Source organism: Motacilla alba, chromosome 4, assembly GCF_015832195.1.
Source record: "Motacilla alba alba isolate MOTALB_02 chromosome 4, Motacilla_alba_V1.0_pri, whole genome shotgun sequence".
Taxonomy (NCBI): Eukaryota; Metazoa; Chordata; class Aves; order Passeriformes; family Motacillidae; genus Motacilla; species Motacilla alba.
In genome coordinates, this window is record NC_052019.1 from 48,500,484 (window position 1) to 48,524,055 (window position 23,572).

Genomic DNA, 23,572 nt, shown 5'->3' on the forward strand with positions numbered 1-23,572 from the left:
TATAGCCTTTTACAATCTTCCTCTTTTGTGCATAAAATCTACTTTTAAACAACTTACCAAGCACAATGGAAAAACTGAAATGACTTCAAAAATCATTAACCAAAACATGCAATACATCTTTATATAAGTTGTCAGCTGTCATCTTGTGAAAAGAAAAAGCAAAGGAAAAGGTGTAAAATTCAGTGATGACTTTACAAGAAACCTTATTAATTTGCTTTAGTGATACTGGTCTTCTTCCAGAGCTGGTCCTGGCAAGAGGATGCAAGGAAGTGCAGCAGTGAACCCATGGAGGTGTCACAGCAGGATGGGCTGGAGCCTGAGGCTGTCAGGGCACAGCTGGAACATGTGTGGGATGCCAAGCAGAGGACACTGATGTGCAGCTGGCTGCAGAGTCACCCTGCAGGTAATGATGAAAAATGCCTGTTATTCAATAGGTCAGGTTTGTTTAGAACAAGATCAAACTGTATTTGATGAAATGAGTATGAGAGAATTAAAACCATTCTGTTCCTTCAGGTACCCCAGCTGAATATCAATTTCCTTATCCTCCTCCCACCTTGTGTAAGAAAAATGTGATTCTTAAGTAAGAATCACATTTAGCTAAGAACTTTGCACTGGAGTTGAAAACTCAACTGTCTGGAGAGTTAAAACATGAGCAATAGAAAGGCAGGTCTTGAATGTTTATCTGCATTTTTTTGTAACAGTCAAACACTCAAAAATCTCCCTGAAATTAGTCTTTAAAAAAGAAGTGGTTTCTTTGAACCAATCTGAAGACAGAAAACAGCAAGAAAACTATGGAGAGGCCATAGTTTGCAGAGGAGGAGAACCTTGCAGTTTGATGTGGATAATTCACAAACAGAATTTATTGAATGTTCTGGATAAATTGTATTTGCAAGTTCTCCCACATCTACTTTATCATTATTTTCTTGAAGTGACAGAAATCACCTATTCTTATCCCAGGGGTGATTCCCCCTCTCCCCTTGGATGATTCATCTCACTTTAGCAATCTGGAATTTATAAGCATCTCTGCTATTACCCAGTTTTTTGTAGTAGTTTTCACCAGCCTCAGAGCTTGTAAAATTCAAAGCTTTATTACTCATTCAGTCTAAGTGACTTCATCTCCACTCAAGGAAACAGCTCCATTAGGAATGCCCATGTAGGAGTTAAGCTGCCTACTGAAGGAGGAGCAATCATTTTTCATTTTCAGCTCAGGTCATAAGATTTTTTTGGGTTTTTTTTTTGTTCTCATAAGAACTTTTGAAGAGGGGGGATGTGAAGAAGTGATTCAGAGGATAAGCAGCAGCACAGGAGATAGCTATTGTTTTAAGGTGTAGACACTGCACTCCAGCGAGCACTTGGCTCCAGAAATAAAACACGGACACAACAGTTCTTGCAAGAAGCAACTTCCCTCTCCTTTACATGAGAGTAGGGTGGTAGAAGAGACCCCACTGAAGAGAATCCACGTTCCAGTTAAAAAAAAAATAACAACAGCACCTCACTGCACTCCCCTCACTTGGGAAAGTTGGAGAGGCAAGCTGAATCACAGTAACTTAGCTAACAGAGCCTTTAAAATTACAGTTGTCTTCAGGAAAAAAGTGCAGCAGTTTGCTACTGTGAGCTAATATTACTTCATAATATTAATAATATTACACAATAATAACAAAAATATTAATGCTATAACAATATCTTATTATAGTAGTAATACAATGAGATATAAATGGAAGCACACAGGTAGAAGACAGTAATAATTAAACCCCCCAGCTATTACAGAGGTCATTAGATGCCCCAAACACAAGAAACTCATTAGCACAACCATTGGAAAATTTTGCTGTTTATGGAGACAGTACCATCACCTCTAAGCTTCCCAGCAGTGAAATGACCACTGGTCTTGTGTTTAGTCTGAACACATCACTGTATCTATGGTTTTCAACTTTATTCAGCATGTTTGATACTGCTTGTGAAATCAGGATGTAGGACTTGATTTTGATACAGCTTTTAGGTGCATACCCTGCCTTAGTAGCAATAACTGGCAGGAACTCTCTTCAGCTGCACCCTCAGGTGAGCTCAGTGCCTCAGTGCTTGCTAATCTGCCCTGCACTAAACAAGAATAGGCTGAGAGCTGATAAAAAAGAAGCTCTAGTACAAACCAGACTGTGCGATGATAATGGTTTCTCTTGTGAAATCAGAGCCTCTGTCTGAGATGTACTTCCACCCTCCTGTTACACAAATGCACTCTGATGGAAAGGACCTCGACAAGCGTTTGTTTCCATGTGTGTGTGTGTGCACCCATGTACCTGCTCTTACCTTGGGTAATGAGGCATCTGTTCCTGGTCTATGGGGCTCCTAGTTGTAGACTAAAAAGAAAAAAGATGCATTGAAATAATTGAAATCAATAAGTTAGGCTTGTGCAAAATATATTTCAAAGATGAATAATTCAGAAAACACATTCCTACAATGAATCACTTTTTATGTGCTTTACTTCAAAGATGGAGACAGCACATGTCCCTGGGAGCAGGGGAGCAAGAGACTCACAGAAATAAGCAGTTGTCGTGTGGGAGAATGACATGAGGTGGATTTTGTACAAATCCTACTCCCAACAGCAAGGCTGGTCTCTCTTGGTGACAATTAGGAGAGGTGAGAGATACATGGATATTCGTTGTCTTGGTGAACTCCTGTCAGCAGTGGGACTCTGAGCTTGCCTCATGAAGACCACACTTGCTGAATAGGCAAGAAACTGTTTTTTTTTTTTATTTTCTAGATTTGAACTTTGAGCATCATGTGAAGCTTAAGAAGTTGGAAATAAGCTAGGCTTATGTTCCTTCACAAGTCCAATGTACAGTATTGCAAACTACCAACAAGTAAGTATTTTCAAGACTAGAAGTCCTGACTGAAATACTTTTGAAGCCATGGAGGAAAAAAGCAGCTTTTCTGTGACTTCCTTACTGTCCAAACATACAAAAGCTTGTATGTGCTTCAGTTATTTCAACTTTGCTAAGCTGACTAAAGAAGTTTTAGTGTCTGTGAATCCAAATGCCAAAATTCCAAAATTAGGGTCTGTCTTTGTTCATCTTCCTGTTGACCTAGCAGAGAAAACAGAAATTGGCAGTTGTCATCAAAAATAAGGGGTGTTTTTATAGTTTTCACGGAACTCTACTTAGATACAACCTGCAAGCTGGAGAGGCATCAACTGATGAATAAGCAATCTGTTAGCAACTTGGACTAAAAACAAGGCACTGGTGAGGGCTGGGGAATGAAGCCAGACATTTTGGATAGCAAATGTAATCAATAACCTGCCAGTTTGTAGAATGTGCATAGTGCTCTTCTGGGTGTATTTTGGATCAAGATGGGAAAGAGATTGGTCTTTGGCAGCAAGTTGGGCATCTACACATTTGGAAATCAAAATGTGGCAGAAGAAATTCTGTGGAGGATGCCTTTACTGCAGTAGATTACCTGCCTACTTACAGGACCTTGCAGGAGCTGGTCAGTATTTAAATGTCTACAGCAACAGCTGGTAAAGTTGCCCTTCTTGATAGGAAGGCCATTTCCAGTGTCAGTACCTACTGATTTTAACAGCTCAGAAATAAATGCTTGCAGTGAAGTAGCCTGTGGAAAAAGCTTTGACCTCTCCACAGCAGGCCACTTACCTTGCCAGTCTTGCCAGGGAGGCCAAGCCTGAACAGATGAAACAAAGACTGAGTTGCTCATTTGTCCCATGGGTATATAGATTTGTCATTGGAGGATTATTAAAACATCTAACACTTTTCCCAAGACCTACCTTCAATCATTATAGAAGTCGCTGGCATTGAAATAACAGTTGTAGCAACACCGCCACCAATAACAATAAATCAAGCTTAACATTTGCTTAATGCAGTATTTGTCTCCTGAAGTCCAGCTCAGTTATAGATTGTCCTCTGTGGCCTCTGTCTTGCTCATTACCTAGCAATGAAGCAGGGACACCTAATACTCAGTTCTTGCTGCTATGCCAAGCCTGGAGAACAGCATCAGTCGCTCCCAGTTCTGATGAGGAACCTGGCACTTCCCTCCCTAACAAACAAGTTCAAGGTTCTACAGAGATTAGCTGTGAGAGGATAGCTAACTACAAGCAACTCAAAGCATCTTATGTAGTTTCCATAAAAATATGCAAGCTTGTGCATATTTTTAGGGGCTGGATGACTAAATCTGTGGGATGTGACACACAAGGTGCCATAATGTAACTGCAATAGTAGGCAGATTTTGAAATTCCATGTTCAGAAACGGCTAAATGAGATTCACATAGGTAATTCAAATGCCCAGTGATGTAGATAGGCATCACACAGGTTTTGAAATATTCCCATGTGCTGGGAAGTAAGGATGTGGGATGAAAGCACATGAAAGCACATGAAAGCTGTGTTGTTTTTTTAAGACTTTAAAGGAAACTTGTCTAGTAATCCGTGCCTAAATATTGTCTCAGCTGCTGCCATTTTTTCTATTGGTGGACATGCACAAACCCAAGACTCTCCAGCCTTACCTAAGCTTAAGGAGCCTTGCTCAATGATAAAGTTTCCCATGGGTAATAGGCTCCTTCTAGTTCAGTACTTTGGTGGTGCACCCTAAAAAATCTGGGCTACTCAGATTTAAAAGTGGAGCTTTTGTCCACTAATCTTCTACATATTTCCTTAAGATTTTATTTAAGGTATTTGGGGTTTTTTTTTTTGTTTTGTTTTGTTTTGGTCTGTGGGCTAATATCTTGGGAAAAAAAAAATACTATCAATGTCTACATGTCAGACCAGATATTTATTATAAAGTATGGAGCTAAAGCATTGCCCCTGCCTGTACTTTCTACAAATGAATGCTCTACATCCCTAGGCTTTACTTAGTTGTTCCTAAAACAGGGTTTTGTAGAGTGGCAGAACCTTTTGCTTTATGGTTGATTTTGTTTTAGGGTATTATTCAGTCCTATACTAAACTGTTACAAAATGAGACATGAACTTTGAGATAGCATCAAATGTTACAATGGAAGACTGAAATGAGTGTCACTCTCATTAATAACTTCATTACAGTGGACGCAAGATCAAACTTATCGAGAAATTAAAAATTGAGTTCCATACTAATTTCTAGGAGATATTTTCCTTTCTCATTAAAATAAAATCAAAGTCTTTTTCTAACAGACTTCAGATGTGATCTCTTTAAATCCTCAATCAAGACCTCAAAAACTGTCTATGAAGAAGACTATCCAAATCCTGATTTCAAACATGGAGCCTAGAGAAGGAGGCCCATGTTTTTAAAGGTACAGCAGGGAGAGTCTGTATCTGCATGTAAAAAGTAGCATTCTTAGAATAAATCTGAGGACAGCTGACATGCACACATACCACTTTGCTACATGACATGTGAAACAAAATGTCTCTCAAATGAAGGCTCTCTAGTCTGCTTTCCTTAGGAACTCCAAGGGAGAAGAGAAGGTAACTGTCATTTTTGTTTCAGAGAATTTATGTCCGGACATAGGTATCCTCCCTCTGCAATCCTTGTTTACTCTTGCCATTGATATGCCTTCAGTTCTAGAGGAAGTCCTTTTTTTCAAGCATTGAAATATTTTGATCTCTGTTGTTGGACACAGACCATAATGATTCTTCCCACTGTATTTCTGCAGTGCACAGCTGCTGATTTATATGCTTCACAGGCTCTATGACAGTGTAAGAGAGGGCAGTGAGGTTAGCATCAGAAGGGAATACAGCGATCATTATCTGAGTTACTGGATAATTTCACAAAATTAACAATTCTGGTGTTGATACTACATTTCTGCCGGTATGATTCAACAATGGACTCTGGAGAAGCAGGACAGCTACAGAGGCAGGACTGCTGCTGTGGACAAATACTACAGACAAATACTTCCCAAGAGTCACCCTCGCCTTCTCGTGAGCTGCAGTGATCTCAAGCCCTCAGGCTCTGAGCACCTTGTGAAGGCTTTTGCTCAGGACACTGCTTCCCTACCAGCCACAGAGGATATTAAAGCTGAAATATCTGGACTGCAAAGCTGTTACTGGGCCAGCAGGAATTTCCCTTAATTAATTACAGTACCTCTCAAGTTCACATAAATACAACGCTGTCTAAGAGAATAATGAAAGCAGTACTGTGCATTGTTTTTTTTCTCTTGCAGTAAAGAAATAATGCATTTAGGTGATAACTTAAAATAGAGATATACAAATGGTACTAAGTCCAGTGTGAAAAAAAAAATTTTCCTTTCAGCATATGTACTGAAGTTTACAAGAAATCAAAGGACTAAAACCAATACCCTCTAATAGATTCTTTTTGTAACAGCAAGAGAAAACCATTTTCAGAAAAAGCAGATGCTTTATACTATTGTAGGTGACAATAAATTACAAAGAGTCATAGAATATTAGGAGTTGGAAGGCACTTACAATCATCATAGAGTCTGGCTCCTGGTCCTGGACAGAGCAACCCCAAAAATCCCTTTTTTCTCCCAAAAGGGAAAAAAGCATCTTAAATCACCAACAGTACATTTTTAAATAATGATCACAATACTCACAAAAACTGCTGTAGCAGTAGAAAGTTCATAAAAAATGTGCAAATTGATGGCTGATTTACAAATAAAATATTGAAGTCATCAAGCAAATTGTTCTAAAGAAGCCATCTACCCAAATTCTGATGATGCAGTAGGAAACAGGCTACAGAAAAGCTGAGCCACAGAGACTTGGTAAATTTTCTGCCCCATTGACTCACAGTGAGTTCATCTTGGGATGAAATCTTGACACTGCTGAAGGCCTGATTATGCTAAAATAATTGTGATCAGATACAGAAAATGTTCATTACAAATTTAATGCCCGATCCAAAAGGGTTTGGATCAGACCTCTGCACTACACTCGCAGTTCAAGGCTTCAGAGTCCTTCAAGGCAGAAAAAGCACAACTTACCATTCAAGTTTTCATTTTCTTGTCTGTTTCTGATCGTGGTGTCTCTCAGGTGATGAAGTTTTTCCTGTAAGTGAAAAAACAAGCATAAAAGCAGCAGCAGAAATCAGTAATGGAAGTTTACTGTAGAAACAGTGAGACACTATAAAGAGCTGAATTCTTTAGCATTCTGAACACCAAGCATCTCTCTCCTGGAAAATAATTTTAAAAGCCTGAAAAATGTTTATGGTGCTAATTTTAGCATTTTTAACCTAAAACTCTTGTGGAGTTATCCCTGCCAGCAGTAAGTTAAAATGATTCTGGCATTAGATTACAGAGTCTTGGGTGTCCTTTTCTGTTTGTTGAGGGTTGGTTTTTTATTTTTGGAAAACCAACTTTTCCTCAAAAATCCAAGTGAAGAACAAAAAACTGCAGTGACAGCATGAAGTCAGTTCATCATGTTTATAGAGGACTAAGAAGAAAAGACTTTTCTATGGAGCAAAACCAAAGAAAAGTCACACATGCAATGCAGGGTAAAAATGACCACTATGAAGCAGCTTTTTTCCTGAAGCACTGAAAACAGGCCAAGTAAATATGGGCATCTTATAGCTCACCCAGAAAAACAAAATACTTGGTGCTGCTATCATGGTAAAGATCAGATACGATCTTCCTCCACAAGAAATGCCCCTGACTGAGAGCAATACCAGCAATTCATCTGCATGCTTGGCTGCAGATGGATTTGGAAGGTGGTACCCTAGTGCTGTGCTGCTGGTGCCCAGCTTGGGAAAGGGCCCTCAAACTGTTCCAGGCCCTTGCACTTTTGCTGTTAAGTGTTCCACTGTGATGACAAAGCTCAGATTTTCAAGTAGATGCAAACACAAAGAGCACTCTCCTTGCTGGCAGCATCTGATAGCTCTTTCACTCTGAAAAGCAGCAGACTAGCTTTGCTTTTCCTCTTTGTACTAAATGACCTAAAGGACAACAAGAAATTATTTTTGTTAATGCATGACCTCATATAAAACGAGGGCATAACCTCTTCCTCCATGTGTCTCTTTAGAAGTAATTAACAAATCTCCTCTCCATGACTTGCAGCTTTGATGCAGTTCTTTCAGTGACTCGGTGTGTGGGCTTTTTGTAACTCCTGTTTTTGTGCACCTCAATTTACTCCATATATTGAGTACAAAGGAGCTGTAGAGCATTGCCAACAATTGTGGATTACACTAAGTATATTCAACCCTTTCAGGCAGGCATAAAGCCTGGTGTAAGTTAATATGTTGTAACTGCTAGAATAAATGTATGCTTGATATAGTCAGGTTTTGTTAGCTGACACTGCTCAGTAGCACATTTGGTTAGTTTGGTGACATAAGGTTTGTGGTTTCATGAAAGATGCACATCACCCAGCAGTTTAAACACAAGTCTTAGGAGATCAGCATATTTAACTCTGGGCTTAAACCAAACTCAGAAAATCTCTCAAACAACAGTGGGAATGGGTATCTAGAAGACTCAGAACCATAACCAGCAAGCTTCCTGGGAGCTGATTTGCATACAAACCATGCTTATTACTTTTCACCTCATATGCAAGAGCCAAAACACAAGAACTTGCTTTTAGAACATCTGAACAAGATTTCAGTCAAGGGACAAATTTCAAACTCATACCTGTTGAGTGGATGGTAGTCTCTGCTTTTTGTTCTGCCACTGTTTAAATCTGTCAAGGGCTTCATCCACAGAAATTGCCCCCTTTTTCACTTGTTTCTGCAAGTGGATGAGTTCTTCCTGTTCAGAAGAGATCTTGTGTACCACAGTGCTGTAAGTTACTGTCTCAGAGTGACCTCTGTGTGCTTCTACAACAAAATGTACAAAGTGAGAAATGCAATAAATCAGTGAGGATTCTACCATTGTTCTTCAGCAGCAGAGCAGCATCCCAAACATTTCTTTCATTACTACTGCCCTGGTCCATGGATTCTCCATTAGTGTTTGTTCATAAAATAATTTCCTTTGAGCACTACAGTTACAGTACTGGTATGATAAAGGAAATGGTTGATATATAAAATATCCACAGTACCTTTTTATCCTTTCTTCTTCAACATCATACATTACATATCTCAAAAGTTGTGGATAAAATTTGGTCAGGAAGCATCTTGAAATTTCAAAAGATTGCTTTCCTCCAAGGAAGGAAATACATTATTCAATACATTTAATAACAAGAAAACACTGCAGCCCAGTGTTGCTGGAGATGATGATAGAGTCACAGCTGAAGGGAGATGTGTGTTATCAGATTCACAGCTTGCTCCAGGGAAGTGTGGCACTGCTTCTCCCCAGGAGATACTGGAATGGCTGATGCAGAACACACAAGCAGCCATGGAACAGGGGCTCTGAGCCCTCTATGAGGCTGTTGCACCTGTTTCACTGCATGGGAAGTGTGGCCAGGATAAGGATTAATCCATCAATATGACTTGGGTCAGTTTTTCTGTTCCATCATGCACCACTATCTTCATTTCAAGCAAGGAAGAGTTGTTCAAAGGGGTACCATTGATGGAGTCTATAGCTGCAACATTGTAATGTGCTGCAACTCAAATAACAACTGGACTGGCACAAGTAATCAATTTACCTGCATCTTGGGGTACCCAGGAGAGAACTGCTCCTCTCCCCACTTCTGTCTTTCCATGGCTGGAATTACTGCATAGCAAAGCCCTCCTGTCCTTCCTTGACTTGGCTTTAATCACAATCATGAAGGGAAACATAAAAGTGGAAAGTAATTCTGACTCTACAAATCTTTCCTACAAGACTGTAACTTTTAGTTTTTTGGTTTTTTTTTTTTTTTACCTGATCTCTTAATGCTGCAATACCATTAAGGATATAAATCGTAGGTGGCAAAACAGATGCTAAATCACCCAAAATTAAGTCACAGCAAAACTCCGCTAGCTCTACTGAAAAATATCACAGTGGTTAAAAAGCTAAATTAAATTCTGTACCAGGATTCCTGGCCTCACAGTATGTCCTGCTGGTGTCACTGGTCACTCGACAGGCCTTTTGCTGGAACACTGCAACAAAATTAGGAATATAAGGAAGTTGAAAAATGGCAATAAAAACCATCACATTCTCAATGAAGGAAGGAGAGTCATAAAAGCAGGCTGCAATACATTTTTTGTTCTAGTCTAAGAGCATTTTTCAACTTGTCAGTCTAATGTTAATTACTTGAAAAATTGTTCTGTTGCACAGAATGGCAGGATTACTGATGTTACAGAAACCATTACAAGACACTTTGAAGAAAATTAAAAGGATTTATCACACTAGCACATTACTTGTCTAGAAGAAACAGCAGGATCTCAGAGTTCTGCAGATGGTAAAGACACTGTAGCCTGCTCCTTATTTTATGGGGGAAACTCAGGCAGAAAAAACCCCAAAAGTACCAGGTGAGAAGAGTGACACTGCTGAAAAAAGGGTGTCTGTATATTTGTGTGTACTTTATTCAAGCACTAGAAACAGCAAAGCACAACCCCTCTGTTAGAGCAGCCCATCATTCCCACTCCTGGGAAGTGCCCAGAGTACAGCCAGCCTGGATACACCCTGAAATGCAGCACTCAAACTTCTGCTGGCAGCATATGTAACACCCAGAAGGTGGGAATTGCTCAGTTTCTGACATAACCTGCATGGCAGTGGCCTTCTCTCAAGTCTCAGTTCTGAATTTTGCTAAACAAACTGACATTCCAGAACCTAGAATAATTCCTGCCAGTTAAGTAATCCTCTGTCATCACTGCAATGCAGCAAATGTGCCAGTTCAATGGAGCAAATATTTTCCTGGGGACCAAGGCCCAGGCCAAGGGAGCTCTGCTGAAGCAGCAAAGCAGCAAAGCAGGCGTGCTCTCACTTATGTCCCTAGCTCAGCCAAACACTGATACATTTTAACTTTTAAAATACTTCTCTCTGTAATTATCAAAGACTCTTACTAAGTATGCTTGCAGTGTTTTCTTCTCTACTTGAAATAATATTCTCCTTTAAAAGATGAAATTAAAGTAATGAGAGCACAGAGGTAATGCAGGCAGCCTGAGTGTTACTGCATAAGGAGGAGAAGGGACATACTCAACAATGTGCCTGATTGGAAAGCACTTTAATTGATAGGCTTTGAAATTTCTGCTGAGTTTTGCAGTGTTGGAGTAATCAGAAATGGAATTACTCTTCCAGTGAAAAGTAAAATTGTAAAAACCACTTCATGTGCTGCATCTTGCTGAAATGATTTTAGTTGGCAGCAAGTATTCAGTGTGGGTGAGGTCAGTGAAAACAAACGCCTGCTCCTGGAATGTCTGGAAAGGCAGGAACACTCCACAGTACAACTGCCATAGGTTTAGGGAGAACTCTGGCAATTCACCCTTTCATTCCCACATTCCAATTACTTATGAACTACTTGAACACAGCAGGGAAATAAAAGAAACAGGTAATCTTGCACAGTGATATATTCCATTCCATATTCCAGTGAAATATTTTTTTAATGGAAGATGAAGTAAGTATTCCTTCAGTAAAGCAATATTAATATAGCATATTTTTTTAGTGTCAGAATGCCACAATCCTTCAAATAAGGATATATATATATATATATTTGTTTATTTTCTGGGCCTCTCTGGCACAAATAATCTGATTAAAATGTTTCAGTACTTCTACCATACTTACTGTGCACCCTTCAATAACCTCTGTACGATCAGAAGGAGAATCCTTTTGGATTTTTACTCATGTTGTGACTGGCTAAACTACCAGTCAAAATCTACTTATTAAATGTCCTGACCCTATAGATGCCATTTAATTTTTGTCTACAACAAACTTATGTTGCAGTTTCTCAGAATTAAAGGAGGCTGAGAGAACTGATAAGTAATTCCACTTCATCCCCTCTCCTCTCTTCAGCTGCTACCAGATACAGATGAAGTTCTTTGCAAGCCCTAAATGCATTTATATGTCTCAGGCAGTAAGGAATGTAATGTAACCTCAATATTCTTCCAGCAAAGCAAACTCAGAGAGACTGAAACTACTGCAGTATTTTTTAATGGGATATGAAACTAGAAAACAACATTTAAAAAGTGGGACAAAACCCAAATTTAGAGGCAAATATACGAAACTCTGGGAAAATCCCTAATGTAAGTCTTGGAAAGTGAGTGGGATCCAAGGAACTCTGAATTGCCTGTTTTATCTCAGACTAACTAAAGATGTTGCTTCGGGCTGTCTGCACATGCAGGTAAATAATGCTGTGAGGCTTGAAATTTGGTTAATATTTTCATGGTTAACACCACAAAAGGGTTAGAAAAACTTTAAGTCTTTTGTGTATAATTCTGAACAAAGAAGACCATTTTATAGCAACAAACTGCAAGAAACTGTGGTGAGTATAAAGGATGTATAAAGGATCTAGAAAAAGAGAATGAAAGTTTTTACAATAGCTGCAGGTTGACAAAAAGGGTCAGGAATTTGATTTTTCAGAATTAATTGAATTTCTAACACAAAGTTGTCATATTTACGAGTCACAGATACACTGTGACACTTAAAATTGATTAGCAACATAATTAACAAACACAGGAAATCAAAACACAGGAAGAGTTAGATCATGGGAGAGAAGAACTCATATCAGCTAAGAGGCAATGATCAACCAAGATACGGTTTCTAATTTATATTTTACTTTACTCATCTCAACTATGAGGGATGTTGCCTGATTTGTTGAATTGGCAACATTACCTCTAAAACTGAAACAAGAGTTTCCACTATACACTCGTGATTCAAAGACAGCCAGACTGATGAACCTACCCTCTGAAAGAACACATGAGCTAAACATACCTAATACATACTTACTTGACACTTTCAGCAGCACAAACACAAAGGAGAAAAGGCAGTGATTAAAAAAAATCTATCAATAAATATCACTATTTTGAATTCAGCTTGCTTATGAACATCAAGATGCATTTATTCATCAGCTTCATTGAGCTGATGTTCCAAACAAAATTATCTATTACTGTTTTCCTTAGGAAACATTCCAAATTTAAATACAGGAAAACAAAATCTTTATATGAACACATGGCTAAGTGATAATTCAAATTAATTAGAACACTAGGGTTGCACTTAGTAACACAACTCAGTTGCAAATTACAGTGGGTTTGCAAGCTGCCTCCTTGTTCCTTGTAGGTTTTTGCTTCATTCATTTTAGAATCGTCATGTAATTAATTCGTGATTAATGGAAGAATGGAGAAGGAGGGGTGAATTGCTGTTTGGGATATTTTGCAGGGAGAGACTCCTGCCTTTGTCCATTCAATTTTTTCCACATTATTTAAACATTTTAACATTTAAACTGTGTATGCATAGCACCTAGGCAAATAAAACCTCCAAGTTCTTTTTCCTGGTAAGGATTGGATTGTAAATTACATGTAGCACAGCAAGAGATGACAAATACACAGAGAATACTAAGGAAGGAATATAGTAGAATGATGCTTATTATTCAGGAGAGGAGAACTCTGCAGATGTTTGTTCACATCTTTTTAGATCTATTTTCCTTTTGTCTGTTTTGTTTGCTAACACACCGAATATCACTCAGCATGAGGACTCAAGACTGGTCACCAATGCAATGCTAACCGGTAAGTTTTGTAAGAGATGATTACTGACCACTCCCAAAATTGATACAAAATATTTCACATATTCAAAATGAAAACAGAAAATTCCAGTGGCTCGTAACAGGAAATCAACTAAGGAAATGGGACCTTGTAAACAGACTTTTTTCTTTTCACAAGGCAAGGCAGCTGGGCATGGATTAAAAGCATATCATCATGGCTCAAGAATCTGATCTAGGTAGGTCCAGGCATCATGGAGAAGGGTTGGCTGTATGGTGCAAGGTAACAAAGGCTCAAGTCACAGAAGCTGTCCTGTGAGGGCAGCATCGGTGTCTGGGTACACCTACACCATGATGAGGCAAAGGGAAAAAGACTGAGCAGTTTTAAATGCATCAGTGCAGGAAAAGGAGTGACCACATCTACACTGGTACAGGAATTCTGATCAGGCCTAAATGGGCAGCCTGACACTCGAGATGTTTTTGAGAATACACAACAGCCATTTCATCAGAATAAAGACTAGGTGATGCCAAGTGCCCCTGCAGAAATACCAACCTGCCACCTTGCTCCCTTACTTTGCTGGGGCTTTTCAGTGACAGCATCACAGCCACTCATCCCAAATCCACAGGTTATTGCCAGCCTTTACTTCCACAGCTATTTAGTTGGCTGAGAATGAACCACTCCGTTTTCTCAGACCAAAAGCAAAATGATTTTAAAAGGAATTATGGTGTAATGACAATGGGAAAACATTAACCCAAAAATAAACACATGCTCACCAGCAATTCCCTTCACAATTTGCAGTGAGATTCTGAGTCTGACAAATGTGACCTCAAATCTGTTGAAATCCCAGCAACTTTGGTCACAGAGGGACCTCAGGAGACTCTACAGAGATTATTCCCCTGCACTGAAGCAAGATTATAAAAATAATACCAGAACCCCCTTCTTACAGAAGGGGTAAAGAGTGAGTGAGTGAGTGAGTGAGTGAGTGAGTGAGTGAGTGAGTGAGTGAGTAGAAGAGGCACCAGTGGTTAGTTTGAGGAGCTGCTCAGAGGGTGGTGTCAATGTACTGTGTACCCCAGTACCACACACAATGAAAACAGCCCTCACATCTCTGCTCTTGTCAGAATTTTAACTTAGTGCCTCATGGAAGCTGGAAGGACTTTAGTGACATACTCAAGGAGTATTTGTTCCAAGGTGTAAAACCTGAATATACTTCTTTATTCCCATTTTTCTTGAGCAGAGAAAAGAAAAAAAGGAAGGACTCTATACATGTTTTTACTACAAATACGGTATTTGGAACAGTTTGGTTTTCAGCCAGACAGCATCCCATAAATATTTTTATCTCTCTGCACCTTATTCAGTACTTGTTTCAATCTACCAAAGTTCAGATAGCAAAAAATCTGATTGAATGAAGACAGTGGGTGAAGCTGGTATATCACTCCCAACCAGGTCTGTAAAAACAGTCTAACTGCCAGCCAAACAGTGCTTCCTAGTATTTCATTCATGGAAAAACACCCTTAAGTTAGGAATACATAATGAAATTCATCTGCAGTGCAGTACTTTATACTCACTGTAGGAGAGTACTACAAAATCCCTCCGTGGGACATAAGTGTTTTGCAATTTGCATGGCCTCTGAGGCTTCACTTTGGAAACCCATGCTTTAGAGCATTTAAAGAACTGGCTTAATAAGAATTACTGACTCAGGGTGTGATCACTGTATTTCCCAGTAATCAACCTGATAAGTTTCCTAGACACTAACTGTTCTGTTCTGGATTTTATTTATTCACTTCAGTGGGTTTAAGCTGTCTATTCTGTAGGTGAGATATTCTGCTTCCCTAAAAATATCCACTGGATGCTATACTTCTTCTGCATACCCTGTGATTTTGATGAGCAATGAGAATGTTATTCTCCACTGGAACAGTAACTGGAAAATATATTTTTCCACTTCTAATTTTTAAACCTACGGTGAGGCCCCACAGCCAGCTCTCTTTAAATAGCAAAATGTTTTCAGTGCACAGAAGGGAAATACATTCCTTCAGGGATTTGTGAGAGGTTTGCAAAGAAATAAAGGCTATAGCATAGGAAATTTATGTTGGTGTAGGGCAGGTATCCTTGCTGCAGAGAAACCCTTTCATACTAATGGTCTGTGATGAGAGGTAAATGACTAAGCCAGGACAGTAATGTAATCCTAGTAGCTCAGGCTTCAGAAATGGCAGGGCCATTGCAAAAACTCATGCATCTGTCCTACAACTACACAGAGGACTTTGGTTTCCAGCTCAATCAAACTTGATATCAATAGGGAACATTAAAAATTGCACTCTAAACTGAAAACACAACACCTTCGGATGTTTATTTAACAGTTGTTTTGGCAGCAGACAATTGAACAAAACACTGAAATAACCTTCAGAGGAATACTAAGCACCTAAGGAATGGTAAGGGAGCACAGTAAGAGTGCACACCATCTGGACAATGAGCTACTTGGCACCAATTTGCAGCTCCACTGGTTGATGAGCCTTTCACACACAAGATAAAATTCTTGCAGTGGACTAAATTAAAGAACAAATCTACTCTCTGTTAATAATGCAGTCTGTTTACCAGTGTTCAATACAGCAGTTTGAATGTTCATTAAAATTTGAAAGTATAATAAATGAAACTGAGTAAAAGCGATTAGAACATTTACGTTTTAAATCTTTCAACTCCCCCATGTTTCCCAGAATTTATGAGTCAGCAAATTCAAGGCAGATGCTCAAACTTTAAATTGTGGTAGTTCAGTTGTGACAACTTGCATCGCTGACTGTTTACTGCCTAGGTTTTGAAGTGTAGATCTTGCTCTGAAAGTGACTCTTGTCAAGTCCCATGTTTGCTTTCTATAGATCAACAGCTTCCCTATCCTGTTCTGCAGAACACCAAGTGGGGTAATCTACAGGGAGCAGGCTCTCTGCCCAGTGTAAACTTGATATTCCATGTATTTGAAAGCTGCTTATTACCAAGAAAGCTATTTGCTTGCTTTCTTCTTTGTTGCTATTCTCACGGAAGCACCACCACTTTTGCTTAAAGGAGATATCACCCTTTTGTGATGTCATGGCCTTCATTCAATGTGTGGTGAAAGCACTCATGGAAATTCAGCCTTTTGATTTCTCCAGATGGATATAAAAATAAATTTAAAAGAGTCACCTGCACGCAATCCAGGAGGCAAAAGGCACTTCTGCTACGCAATGCTTACTTCTCCCCACCAAATAAATGAGCCCATCTATGGGTACATCAAGTACAAGAAAAAAATGCTCCTCTTGCATCTCTGTATGGCACAGTCACACCAGCCTCTGCCATCCTTGGGGCATGAAACTTTCCATGAACTCCCAAAGTACATGGAGATCCATCTGTGAGAGAATGTGTAGCCTTAACACAGCCCCTCTCTGTGCATTGTACTCCATTCTGTTTTTCCACAGGACCTGTGTCTTACTGAATGCCAGAAGGGAACAGCTCTGAAGATCAACCAGAACTGTGCAGTGAAGACAATCTGTTTCTTACAGGGATATTAAAGAATTTGTTTTAGAAATTAAAAGGTATTTAGCAAATAGAAAGTGAATACAGAGGAGGGAAGGATGGCTCAGTTAAGTAACAAGAAGTTGCTCTGCAGGACAGTTCTCCTCTTTCCAACAAAGCCCTGGCCAAAGGTCAGACAAGTCATTTAAGGCAGCAATCCAACTTGCACTGCCTGACATCAGAGTACTGACCAGACACACTGAGGATTTCATTTGAAAATTTTCATTTCATTTGAAAATTTTCATTTCATTTCTGAGAGCTCTTAGTGGCCACTGAAATCAATGGTGTCTCTACTTTAAATGAGTAAAGTTTATGTAATTTTGTTCACCTCAAAAGTCTTAGTTACTTCATACAGGGCATCCCAAAACTCAGTGGATGCAGAATCAAAGGGTTTGTAACTGGAGGGTCTGAAATAACACATAGGGCCTAGGAGCAGGCAAGATTTATATTTTAAACAAAATGAGAATGAAAAACAATGATATTTTTTTTTATGCTCACCCTCTTTAAACACTAGATGAAATGAAAGAAAATATTGGAGATAAATAGCTGCATATGGCTACCTACTTATTACAGTATTGAAATTTTCCTGGCAAGGAAATTCTACCTCAATTCTAACTTTTTGATTATTTGACTTTGCAATATCTGCAATGCTTTTTTTAACATAATAGATGAAAACAAACCCCCAAACCACCATCAATTCATTTGCTGGATGAAAAATGTGTATATGCATAACTAGAGTATTTTACACTGTTTAAATTATAAAGGAAGGGCTGCAGACACCTGCGGGTTTTAATGACGGACTGGAATGAAGTTTTCTGGTTCATACAGATGAAATAATTTTTTTTTTAATCAAATATAAGCAGTCCTAAAATAATGGAAATTGGGATGTTTCTGGACTAGAGAGAGAATTTTTTAACCAATGTGGACAAAAAACATTGCCAATCCAAGTAGCAAGAAAAAATCTTTCAGCTGAAGATATATCAGTTCTGTCTAAAATTTCACTAGCTACCTCAGGAATCCCTGGACAAAAATTAGACATTCTAGGTCTGGAACCAGAAGGATAGGTAGGAAAACAGAGACATGAGTGGTCAGCTGAAGCTTTCTTGAAGTGTTTCCATTTTTCCTCATGAGTTGTGTAAGCAAATGAACATGAGTCAGAGGCTGATTTCACAGAACTGCTGGAAAATAATCTGTCTACCACTACATGCTTATGAAAGGTAAAAAACCTGTGTGTGTGAACATATGAATATATGTATATACACATGGTGAACCACAGCCCCACCAGAGCAGCTCCTCTGATAGCATCTGCCTTAGCCAATGAACAATGCAGAAACACTCCAGTACAATAAAAGACACTAAAAGCAATTTCCCAAATAAAGCATCTCCACTGAGGGTTTCCAAGTCACTGGTCTGTCTATGATGATGGTGGACCAAGATTTGAGACACTGCTCTAGCAGCCTCAGTAGAAGCAGTATTTCATGACTTCTGGACCTGTAATAGGTCCCCTATGCCCATCCATTCTTGGATTACACTTGTACCTCCTGAATAAGCTGAAGAAAGAGCAACTTAATGATGCATGCATTAGCCCATGCATTCTGGCCCTAACCTGGAGTTACACAGTCTGGAGGAAGAGAGAAGAATAGAAGAAATCACAACTAAGATAGGTGTGAAAGAGGAGGTGCTACTCTGTATTTAGTGGGATGTTTTGGGTAGTATTAATTCTGTTTTAGTGTAAAACATTCACAGCATGAAGTAAGAAACCTAATGGTGTCCTTTGGCAGCCTATTTTTTTACCATCTACTCTTATGCATTGGCAGGCTTTTGTGGAAAAGGCTGGGGATGCAGGCAGGATGGATTTTGGGACTTACAAAGAGATCTCTGTAGTATATTCACTGAATTCCTTTTGTTACTTTCAAATTTGGTTTCAGTCTGAATTGGATTACAAAGATATCTGAAATCCTTTCTGGTCTTGCATTTCCATGAAATAGCCCAAAAAAGCTTCTCAGTTTTCAGAGAAGTGGTAAAAAGGCATAATTTTTCCCTCAAGAAATGTAATGATCCTACCTAGAAATGCCCATTCCCAGCATCTCAAATCAGAGAAAAGGTATTTGAAAGAGGAATCCTCACACAGGCATTTATCCCAGAAAAGAGAATTCCTCTCATCAGAAGAAAAAAAAAAAAAAGCAGAGATTTCAGTCTTAAGTAAAACCATTTTGATAAAAAAGCTGGAAAGAAAGGCAATTCAAATAGCACATTCTACATTGCTATGCTGTAACATACACACTCACAGCTAGCCCAGTGATTCTTCATTTTCTATCATATTGTCATAATTTTTTAAAAGCTAAATAAAAACTGTGATACTTTGATGCAAACTGAAAATTATTCAGAGATGTTCTCAGCTCATTTGAAGGGTGAGAAAAGGTTGACTGAAACAAACAACGTGTTGGTTTGAAGGCAGCTGAACAGGGATCTTAGTCTTTTAGAAAATGTTAAGAGAAGAGAACCAAGAGAAGAGACCAAGAGAAGAGTCTACATTTTCCCAAAAAAATATTAACGTGGCAGCAGCACCAACCTTGTACAATGTAGGGAGTGTTCTCCTCCCTGACCAGCGAGCACACGGGTCGGGGCGCAGGGGCTGGCGGCCTGTTCATGATAAAGGACCTGCAGTGCTTCCTTTTCTCCTCGTCCTGCTCCTCCTGCCCCAGGATGAGGTCGTACACACCTTCATCCTGTGCCACACAAGTGTAGGGGTGCTCCTCCTCGCTGTCCTCCTCACAGGAACCTTGGTCTTCTCCACAGCACGCGGTTGTGAGTCCATCACCCTGCTCTCTTTTACTCCTGTCCATCACAGAAGTCCTCTCTGAAAAAGAAAGGAATTGTGTTGCATATACAGGGTAAAGAGAGGAGATGATGACTTCTCTTAAAGCTTTAGAGTTTCCTAAAGTAGCACAGAGACCTCATTTCACTTCTAAACTAAAGCACGCTCATTTTCAGAGGCTTCTGATCATCTAACTCAGTAGACAGGATGTCCCAAAGGAATAATTCCAACTTCAGGGCCTCCTCATGATTTCACACCTGATTATCAAATGTAGATGCTCAGCTATTAGCCACAAAATAAAGGGATTTATTTGCAGAAACACTGAGTGCCCCAGTTGCTCTCACGAGAGTTATACCAACATGTAACTAACATGTAACTCATGGTTAAGCCAAGTAAGAGGTACCGGTGACCCTCGGCATTCTGGAAAGTCAAGCTGTTTCTTACCTGTTGCAAAAATTACTTAAGAATTGAAACCTTATTTAGGAAATGTTGGATTTTGTGTTTCCTACCTCTTCAATATCCCACAGGGTTTCAGGGGCTTTACAGATCTATCTACTGCTGGCCAAGGTGAAAAAGAAATTGAAAAGCCCTTTACAATGTAGGTAAAATGTATGACCTCTTACAATCTATGCTGAGACCATCCAACACTCTCCCCTCCAAAAACTTCCACGTCTCTCTGTAGTCCCTATACTTCATGTATTTCATAGCACAACTACTCAGAACTTGCTTTTCCCTACTTGTTGCCTTTCACAGTATTAAAAGGCATTGTTGGATTCCCCAATACCTGAGTTTGTTTTGATTTTTCTTAAAACACCCACCAACTGCTAAGAGTTAAGAAGCTGTCACTGAGGCTGGTGCTCCCATAAATGTTTATAACTTCCTTGGCATGATTACCCATCTTTCCTGCAAAAACAGTAGACCTGTTGCCTGGAATCCTTGTACTGACTCATGTTTCCCTTGCGCAGTAATTTTCTGCCTGTACATAGGTGTATCTGCTAAACTCAGCTGTGGTCACTACTGGTATTTTCAATCCTTTGGCTGCTATTTAAAGAGCTACTTGTTTATTGGGTTCAGAGGGGCTAAACAACCTTTGTAAGTGGGATATATTTGTTAATGGGATGTATTAATAATAGTATGTACTATTAACATGCATTCTGGCTAAAATATATGTTTTAAAACCACAAGTGGTGTTAATACATCTGCTGTGTATAATATGAATAATATTTTGTTTCCAGGTCACTATATAAATTCTGTTTCTTTCTCCGTAGGACATTCTTTCTTTCAGGTCCCACAGGGGGCACTCTCAGGCCACTGCCAAAACACAGACTTGAAGAAGAGAGGCCTTGGTGGTACTCCACAGCAACTCCTAAAGCAAGCAGCTGGCTGGAAATATGTAGCAGTAACTCATTACAGCTCCTCTTTGAAAGGAAGCATTGTCCTCATCTAGAGGAGTTCTGATACCCCATTCACCAATGATGAAACCACAGCTAAACACAGAATAGTACACGTTTTAGAGCACGTTTTAATAGAGCATGTTTTAAATGAGCTATTCCGCAGGAGCATTCAGAGATGAACTCTGCTTTACCAGCACAGGAGTTGGCACGGGACACCAGGAAACTTTCTCTGCTGGTACCCCCATGCAGACAGAGAGCATCTGGCAGAGAGGGTCACACTGGGGTGATGTAGCCATATAAGAACTATTCAAAACAGGCATTTATAACAAACCTACACCAACAAATCCTGTGTGCCAAATCTGATCCCTCTTTTCTACACACATATAGATGCACCTTTAATGTTAATTTTATGCTGCCCCTCTTTCTCTTAGAATTCACTTATGACCTTCTACCTATAGCTATTCCTTTCCTGTACAGCAGAACACAGAATAAAACAGGATATAGCAAGCTAATTATGTGAACATCAGAGTGCTTGGTGATGGTAATTTAAGACTCTAATAGGTTACACCATGTTACAAAACAGAGTTAACAGTAATAAGCTGTGGAGAAACTGAAAAGGAATTTGTGTGCACACTTATCAGCAGTGTCTATAACAAATAAGAAGGGGTTTTTTTTCCCCCTATGCAATTATTCAAAACTGGTATTTAGGCTTGAATTATTTTGCATACTTGTTTTTCCTAATGAGAAAAAGTCATGATCATCCCTCCTGAAACAGATGCAATAGGACTTTGAGTTTCTCATCACTTTAATCAAACCACAACAAAAAATTTTAGATTTTTACTCTGGGGCAGATGTACTAAAAAAAGGAAAAAAAGGAGAAAAAGGAAAAGCATTTGTCAGAATTTCTGCCTTTCTTTTCAATCTGCAATGTAATTTTTTACTTCTATATAACTACAACATTGGCTAAAATGTAGTAAGATACTGTTACTTCTCTCTGCGTGGCCACTTTCTATTAATTCTACCCGTGAAAATTCAAGCTATATATTAAATATAATTAAATACTTGTATATTAAATCATGATAGCATTTAATGTTTTGAAATGGTAACTAATGAAGTCAACTTGACAAAAATACAGGTTTTATCTTTGTTTCAAGCCTCTCTTGTAAATCCTGGGTACCATGTACTATTTGGCAGCTCTTTGAGATGGGTGGAGTGACAAAAAGCTGAACCCAGCAGCCCAATACCACAGTATTACCTGACAAACCTGGTCATGAGTATTTTGATACAGCAAAGATCACTTGCAGATGCTTGTTTTGCAGAGTTAAGGCCTCATGCACAAGCTTGCTTTGTAGCACTAGGGCCATCCTGCCCATGTTCTGCTAGAAGTGATCAAACCAGTCTCTACAGCAGTACGCTGTCTGCCCTTGCACGTGTTTGTATCCAGGGTTATTTTCCTCCCAAGATCATACCTTGTGATGAATTATGCAGATTGTCCTGTCCGTGGATGCCAGGCAGATTTCGAGGGGGAGGAGGGGGTGGTCTCTTGCAGAAAAAGCAATCTCTCCTGCTCTCTTTGAGCTCATCCCTTACATTGACATACAAACTGCCAGGACTGTTGGGATGGCTGTATGAATCCTCTTCTTCATCTTCATCTTCTGTCTCCTCTCTGCTGTCTTTTAGGTCACCCTTCCTTTCCTCATCCACGTCAACTTCTTGTTGGCATCTCGATCCAACTGCATATTGATCTCTTGAGTTCTGCTTGGCTTTTAATATTAAAGAAAGCATTATTTCATTTAAAAATTGCCATCTGGAAGCACTTCTTGTTTCAAGGATTCCTACAGAAGCAACACAATGGCTAATAAAACTTTTATGAACTGATACAGCAGGAAAGCTGTCAAATTCATACCATACCAAGTGAAGGGCTTTTTAAATATTTACTAAATCAACAGTGAAAGTTTTCGTGGTACCTTGCTACTCTGATACACACCATCTTCGTGTGTGCAATGTTAAACTTTTCTAGAGTGGCTGTCAGAATGAAATCACACACATCTTCCCTGCCTCCAGAATTTCTATTACCTGACTTTCAAAGCAGCACGGCACAACACTTTGCAAAACAAAGCCGTAGCTCACACTACTTTTGTAGTAACACAAAATCTGTGTTACTGCTTTTTGTACAATGGGATTTGGGTCCTGATTTGAATCTCTCTAAAATGAAATAGACATTGTCCATGGGAGACATGACTGTAAACTTCTGGAAACAGAGATCTTCTGTCTCTAGTGACCCACAGACCAAGAACAAAGTGGAGGGAGGTTAAAGTGTACATTTTAATCACTATGTACATCATCAAAATTTTAGTAGTCAACC

The 23,572-nt window shown here is 39.3% G+C and overlaps 1 protein-coding gene across 1 annotated transcript in view; it reads right to left on the reverse strand.

Annotated features, from left to right (window-relative positions):
• Window positions 1-260: 260 nt before the first annotated feature.
• The window catches only part of BANK1 (B cell scaffold protein with ankyrin repeats 1), a 133,308-nt gene continuing 109,996 nt past the window's right edge, over window positions 261-23,572 (reverse strand). Inside the window, exons 10-16 of the mRNA XM_038136043.1 lie at window positions 22,677-22,970; window positions 19,568-19,855; window positions 9,853-9,921; window positions 8,537-8,721; window positions 6,905-6,968; window positions 2,302-2,351; window positions 261-397 (exon numbers count right to left, since the gene is read on the reverse strand). Coding sequence (XP_037991971.1) covers window positions 2,341-2,351; window positions 6,905-6,968; window positions 8,537-8,721; window positions 9,853-9,921; window positions 19,568-19,855; window positions 22,677-22,970 — 911 coding nt within the window. The 3' untranslated portion in view covers window positions 261-397; window positions 2,302-2,340. The remainder of the gene's footprint in view (window positions 398-2,301; window positions 2,352-6,904; window positions 6,969-8,536; window positions 8,722-9,852; window positions 9,922-19,567; window positions 19,856-22,676; window positions 22,971-23,572) is intronic.